The following is a 7,354-nucleotide window of genomic DNA, read 5'->3' as shown; positions in this document are numbered from 1 at the left end:
TCGTCCAGGTAATTTTTCTTCATCTTTTCTCTTCCTTTGTTCTTTTTTTTCTTTTTTAACACTAAGAATATCGATTGCTAACACTGCGTCCTTGAATGCCAAGTGTTGGGGGAGGCAATGCATATTACTTCCCAATACTTGGCAAGTGAGGAGAAGGCCGTCATGGCTACTTCAAAAGCGAAGGCATTGGAAGCTGAGGCCTCGGGTTTAAGGAAAGACTTGATCGTGGCAATGGACGAAAGTAACTCGTCCAAGGAAAAAATAATAGCTTTAACTGAAGAACTAGATACTGCGAAGCAGTTGGTGAAGCAGCAAACTTTTAGCCGCGGCTGGCCAAAAAATGAAGAACATCATAGCCAAGGCCGTCTGTGCTTTCCAGACAACCGATGAATACAATGCCATATTGTTTGGCTGGTACTTCAAGGGGTTCGAGTTGCTCAGGAGGTACATGGTGAAACATGGTCCAGGAGTGGACTTGGAAGACCTGGATTTTGAAGCTGTGGACAAGGAGATTGAAGCGGATGAGGCCACCCAGACATCCTAGGCTGCTCATGCTGCTGGTGATGATCCCCAAGACCTTGTTGATGATACTCCTGCCTCGTAGTTTCACTATTATTCCCTTTTTTTTTTTTTTTTAATGCCCAGCCTGTTTTGGGCCTTTTGGACGAACAATCTTTTTGTGCTCTACACTTTTGAACAATTTATGATTTCTTATGTATATATATGCTTGTTTACCTTGTGTTCATATTTGCTTGTGAGTACTCTTCTTTCTTGCTTTTCGTCGTCTATTGTGGACTTAGGGAAATATTTGTGAAAGAAAATTACCTGTCCTCTAACCTTACCAGGTTAGTTTAATCTTTTTGTCGTCCATTGGAGACTTGTAGAAATGTTTATGCTAAATTTTAGATTTTGTTACGGGGATTTTCATTGCTTCCAATGGACGATGTACATTCATTTAAGGAATCTTACCATCTTTAGTTTGGACGATGTACATCCAATTAAGGAATCTTATCATCTTTAGTTTGGACGATGTACATCCATTTAAGGAATCTTATCGTCTTTAATTTGGATGATTTACATCCATTTAAGGAATCTTATCGTCTTTAATTCGGACGATGTACATCCATTTAAGGAATCTTATCGTCTTTTGCTTCGTTAAAGCAATTTATATCTTTACGAGGGTTCTTCTTATTTCAACTTGGCCAGAGTTTTGCGTATTTGGACGGCAGTTTTAGTTTGAAAGTAGACAAGATAATCAGAATACATCAATCATTGAATGATACGTTTATTCATTTTGCATAACAGAAAAGGAAAAGTTTAAGGTATTACTGGCTGCTTACAATTAGGCTGTAATTCCTATTCGTAATACTTCTTTAGGTGCTCGACATTCCATGGATGAGGTAGCTTGTTTCCTTCCATATCCTCTAGGTGGTAGCTTCCTCAGCGAAAGTAGTGGACGACCTTGTAGGGTCCTTCCCAGGTTGGTCCTAATTTGCCTTGTGCTGGGTCCTTCGCTGCGGGTGTCACTTTTTGAAGGACGAGATCTCCGATATTGAATCTTTTGAGCTTTACCCTCTGGTTGTAGTACTCAGCCATCTTCTGCTAGCACTTGGTCATCCTCTGGGAGGCTAGGTCTCTGACTTCGTCCAGGCAATCCAGGTTCAGCTTTAGTTGATCGTCGTTGCTTTCTTCGTCAAAGAACTCCCTCTTGAGGCTGGTGATTCCCAATTCAACTGGGATGACTACTTCTGTGCCATAAGTCAGGTTGAAAGGCGTCTCTCCTATTGGGGTTCGTGTTGTAGTCCTGTAAGCCCATAGAACGCTTGGTAACTCCTCGGGCCATGCTCCCTTTGCCCCCACTAACTGAGCCTTGATGATCTTTAGCAAGGTTCGGTTTGTTACTTCCGTTTGTCCATTGGCTTGAGGATGTTCTAGGGATGAGTACTTGTTTTTTATGCCTAGGCTCGAGCAAAACGACCTAAATCCGTGACTGTCAAACTGACGGCCATTATCTGAGATGATCGTCCTTAGGATCCTGAACCTGCATACAATATTTTTCCATACAAAATTTCGTACCTTTGCTTCAGTGATTGTTACCAGTGCTTCTGCTTCCACCCATTTCGTGAAGTAGTCGATTGCGACGAGTAAGAATCTCACTTGCCTCTTTCCCTAAGGTAGAGGGCCCATAATGTCGATCCCCCATTGTACGAATGGCCAAGGTGAGGAAATGGTCGTCATTTTCTCCCCTGGGAGTCGTTGGACATTTCCATACTTTTGGCAACTGTCACATCTATTGACGAAATTTGTTGCATCTTGTTGCATTGAGGGCAAAAAATAGTCTGCCCTCATGATCTTTTTGACGAGGGATTTTGCCCCCATGTGATCGCTGCAAACTCCCCCATGCACTTCTTCCAGAACATATTTGACTTCTTCCTCTTCAACACACCTCAAGTAAGGTTGGGAGAAGCCTCTCTTGTAAAGTTCGTCATTCAGCACCGTGAACCGGGCAGCCCGTTTCTGGATTTTCTTGGGCTCTTCAAGATCCGGTGGTAACCGTCCATCTTTGAGGTAGGATAGAATGGGGGTCGTCCATCCGGCGCGGGCATGCACAGGGAATGTTTGAAATTCTTCCATATTGGAAGAGTTTTGTTCTTCCAGTCTCCAATCATTCACCTGATCATTTGCTGATGCACTCCGGGCCACTTTGTCTGCTTCAGCATTTTGATCTCATGGGATTTGAACAAACTCTACACGATCAAAGTTGCTCACCAACTGGTTCATCAACTTGAGGTATTTCTGCGTTCTTGTCTCCTTCGCTTCAAAGTCTCCCTTAACCTACCTTATGACGAGCTGCGAATCGCTCCTTAGCAAAATGTTTTTAACTCCAAGTGCCTGAGCTATTCTTAGCCCTATCAATAATGCCTCGTACTCTTCTTCGTTATTGGTTACTAGGAATTTAAGCTGGACTCCATACTTCAAAACATCTTATTTAGGGGAGGTGATGACAACACCTACTCCACCTCTCTTCTGAGTGGATGATCCGTCTGTGTGGATCGTCCAAAGTTCATCCTATTTGTTTTCATGTTCTAGAGCGGTGAATTCCGCTATGAAGTCTGCCAGTACCTAGGCTTTTATGGCCATCCGGGGGCGATATTGCACATCAAAATGACTGAACTCAATAGCCCACTATACCATCCGTCCAACTGCCTCAGGTTTATTCATTGCTTTCTTAATAGGCTGGTTCGTCATCACTATGATCGATTTAGCCTGAAAGTACAAACGAAGTTTTCTTGAGGCCATGATCAGGGCGAAGGTGATTTTCTCTATCCTCGGGTATCGGGCTTCAGCTCCTTGAAAAGCCTAGCTGATGTAATATACTAGGAGCTATACTTTGTTTTCTTCCCTAATCAAGGCCGCGCTGACTGCAGTTACGGATACTGCCAGGTAGAGGAGCAAATCTTCCCCCTCCTTGGACAGACTCAGGAGTGGGGGGTTGCTTAAGTAGTGCCTTAGCTCCTGAAATGCTGTTTCGCATTCATTCGTCCAGACAAAAGCTCGCTTCAGGGTCTTGAAGAAGGGAAGGCATTTGTCCGTTGCTTTTAAGACGAATCTGTTGAGGGCTACCACTCTTCCTATGAGAGATTGCACTTCCGTGATCGTCTTCAGGGAGGACATCTCAAGGATAGCCTTCACTTTTTCAGGATTTGCTTCTATTCCCCTTTGTGATACCATAAAACTGAGAAATTTCCCAGAGGAGACACCAAAGGCACATTTGGATGAGTTCAACTTCATGCTGTACTGTCTAAATGTATTGAACGTCTCCCTAAGGTCGTCCAGGTGGTCCACTTCTTCTTTGTTCTTGATGAGCATATCGTCAATGTATACTTCCACGTTTCTCCCAATCTGTTTGTTGAACATCTGATTTACCAATCTCTGGTACGTGGCCCCTGCATTTTTCAAACCAAAGGGCATAACCCTGTAGCAATAGAGCCCCTGGCTAATGATAAAGGCTATCCTTTCTTGATCCTCTTCTACCATTTGTATCTGGTTGTACCTAGAGAAGGCATCCATAAAGGTAAGAAGCTTGTATCCAGCTGTCAAGTCTACAAGCTGGTTGATTCTGGGTAAAGGGAAGCTGTCCTTTGGGCAATTGTTATTTAGATCCATGAAGTCAACACACATTCTCAACTTCTCGTTTACCTTTTTAACCATGAAGACGTTGGCTAACCACTCAAGATAATAGACTTCCCTGTTGAAATTAGCAACCAGCAACTTGTTCACTTCGTCCATGACTGCTTTGTTCCGTTTCGGAGCAAAAAATCTTCTTCTTGTTGAACAGGCTTCTTCTCGGGGTCCACATTTAGGTGGTGTTGAATGATGCTTGCTGGTATACCTGGCATATTTACGTGGCTCCATGCAAACATGTCCAGGTTATCCTTTAGGAAGCTGACAGTCTCTATCTTCGTCTCGGGACTTAAACTCATCCCTACTTAGGTTGTCTTTGTAGGATCTCCTTCGACCAATTCTATTGTCTCTAGTTTCTCAGCAATTTCTAGCGTCTTTTCTTCGATTACCCATGTATGGTTTTCCTTTGAGACTAGGACTGCCTGGTAACACTCCCTTGCCAGCACCTGGTCTCCTTTTATTTCTCCAACTCCTTGTTCCGTTGGAAACTTCACCTTCAAGCAATATGTGGAGGTGGCTGCTTTCCAACGATTGAGGGTAGGCCTTCCTATAATCACATTGTAGGACAAATGTGAGTTTACTACCAAAAAGTTGTGTTTATTGGTTACCTGGAGGGGGTATGAGCCTGCTGTGACCGTCAATGTTACTATTCCCCGAGGGTACACCTTGTCTCCACTAAAACTGACAAGGTGGGATTCGAAGGGACGAAGTCTCCTCAAGTCTACTTTTAACTGTTGGAAGGCAAAAAGGTGAATGATGTCTGCCAAGCTCCCGTTGTCTACCAAAACTCTTCTTGTGTTGAATTCTTCAATCATGAGCATGATGACCAACAGGTCATCATGAGGCTGTTTCACCCCTCTGGCATCTTCCTCTGAGAAATACATATCTTGGCCCATCCATCTTTGCTTTAGAGGAGGTAGGCTATGAACATTGTTCACCTGCCTTTGGTATGACTTTCTGAAGGAGTTGAATGATCCTCTTGTGATGGTTTTTATTTCTCCTATTGCACTTTGTGGACGAGGGGGCATGTGGTCTTCGTCCCTCCGAGAGCTTTCATGGTGGTCCTTGTTACCATCTCTGAACCCGCTGAAATCCCCCTTCTTCAGGTACTTCTGTAGTTTCCCTCTTCATATGAGTTCTTCTATCTGCTCCTTAGGTCCCGACAGTCCTCTGTGTAATGCCCATGATCCTTGTGAAAATGGCAATATTTCCTCTTATCGTGCACATTAGGTGACGAGTGTAATGGTCTGGGCCATTTGAGATAGGGTTCGTCCTTGATTTGCATCAAAATCTAGTCGACAGACATCACCAAAGGCGTGAACTTCACTAGACGAGGGTTCTTGTCATCTCTTCGTCTACTCCCTTCGGCATTCTGTTGGTCTGCTCGATCCCTTTTTTGTCCCCTTCGGTCATCTTCTTTTTCTTTCTTTTTCTCCTTAGGTTTCTTTACTCCTTTTATGGCTACTAGAGCATCCTCAGCGTTCATGTACTTCTATGCCTTCAAGAGCATTTCGGCCATCATCTTTGGGGGATTTTTTGCTAAGGAAACCACAAATTTCCTGGACTTCAATCTAGCCTTGAAGGTTATTAGCTGTACTTTATCATCTACTTCGTCCAACTCCAAAGTTCCTCGGGTGAAGCGTGTTACATAGGATCTCAAGGTTTCCTTCTCTCCTTGCTTGATGGTGAGCAAATGGTCAGCTGGCCTTTTTGGACGCTACCTGCCAACGAAGTGACAAAGGAAGGCACTGCCTAGTTGCTCGAAGTTGTCAATGGATGACATTGGTAATTTGGTGAACCATTCCCTAGCTGCCCTTTTGAGGGTGGTAGGGAAAGAGAGAGAGACAATATCTCGTCAGGGAGTTGTTAGGGACCCAGAGTCATCTTAAAAGTGTTAAGGTGATCCAATGGATCCTTCAACCCGTCAAATGGCTCGAGCTGGGGTAAACGGAACTTTGAGGGTACTGGGCACTCCTACCCCGCTAGGGTGAAGGGTGAATCCATCTTCCTAACCATTCTGTCCAGACTTTGGTCTGTCTTTCCTTTGATGGCGTTTCTTAACTCGTCCATCTCCTTTCTCATTTCCCTGAAAAGGTCTGAGGTTGCCCTCTCTGAAGTGTCGGGTCGTCTCCTATGGCTGTCTCCGTCATCGTCCTGGTTGGTCTCTGAGCTGTTATCTCCTTATTGTAATCTTTGTGTCATCTCTTGGTTCTACCTGGTAAGCTCTTCACAGTAGTCGCGAGCAACTGAATTTGAAGTGCCAATGCAGCAGGATCTTAATTGACATTGGATTCCATCTGGACTTGCAAGTTGAATGGAACAGTGCTTTTGAACTAGGTGCGAAAGAGCGTTCCCCACAGACAACGCCAAACTGATGATGTCCAAATTGTCAGTCAAAATGATCATCCTTAATGGAGTCGTCCACAGCCAACCTGATCTTGAGAAAATGGATGGTGAAAGAGAGAATTGTGGGTCACTGGTGTGGTGTCTGCCACAAAACTTCTGATGCTAAAGTTAGAACAGCTAGAGTCAAAGAAGTATTATAATATCAATGTGTATGGACTAGAGTCTTTTTCCGTACCTTTGTAGGTGTGAGGTATCTGTATATATACTTGCCTCTTTTTCCTAGCCGTTGGGGAGTGCTATTAATGGGGACTTTAATGGGTTATTTGTAACGCTTTCCTGAGATGTTAATGAGAGGTTCGTCGGTGCTCCAACGGTAAAGAGATTATGGCGATCCTTTAACATATGCCTGTCATGTATGAACTGGCAGGCCCTCTCTTCATCCAATGGGTTCAAGCGATGACAGAGTGGAATGGTTTCTACATCTATTGGTCCCTTGCTTAGACAAGGAGGTTGCCTGAGGGGTCATGGTCGTCCATCAATGTTGACCTAAAGGTGATGGGGGAATGGGATTTAAAGATTTATGTAAATTCAATGAGGCAATGCTGGCAAAACAAGTGTGGCGGTTAACCCAAGATATGGAGTCACTTTTCTATAGAGTTTCCAAGGCCAAGTACTTCCCAAATTGCTCTATTTTTGAAGCCAAAGTTTCCTCAGGTTCCTTTGCATGGAAAAGAATTCTTAAACCTAGAAAGGTGATAAATATGGGGACAAAATAGCATGTTGATGATGGTCACTCCATTCGAATTTATAAAGACAATTGGTT

General features: G+C 43.8%; 1 protein-coding gene across 1 annotated transcript; it reads right to left on the bottom strand.

Moving 5' to 3' along the window:
- Positions 1 to 1,602: 1,602 nt before the first annotated feature.
- Positions 1,603 to 2,634, bottom strand: LOC126725491 (uncharacterized). The gene is made up of 2 exons (XM_050430253.1): positions 2,273 to 2,634; positions 1,603 to 2,041 (listed from the first exon to the last, which is right to left on the bottom strand). Exons 1-2 carry the CDS (start codon positions 2,632 to 2,634, stop codon positions 1,603 to 1,605), a joined length of 801 nt encoding a protein of 266 aa, XP_050286210.1.
- Between the last annotated feature and the right edge of the window lie 4,720 nt (positions 2,635 to 7,354).

Source organism: Quercus robur, chromosome 5, assembly GCF_932294415.1.
Source record: "Quercus robur chromosome 5, dhQueRobu3.1, whole genome shotgun sequence".
Taxonomy (NCBI): domain Eukaryota; kingdom Viridiplantae; phylum Streptophyta; class Magnoliopsida; order Fagales; family Fagaceae; genus Quercus; species Quercus robur.
Note: the sequence above shows the minus strand (reverse complement) of the source record. Positions and strands in the feature narration are given on the sequence as shown.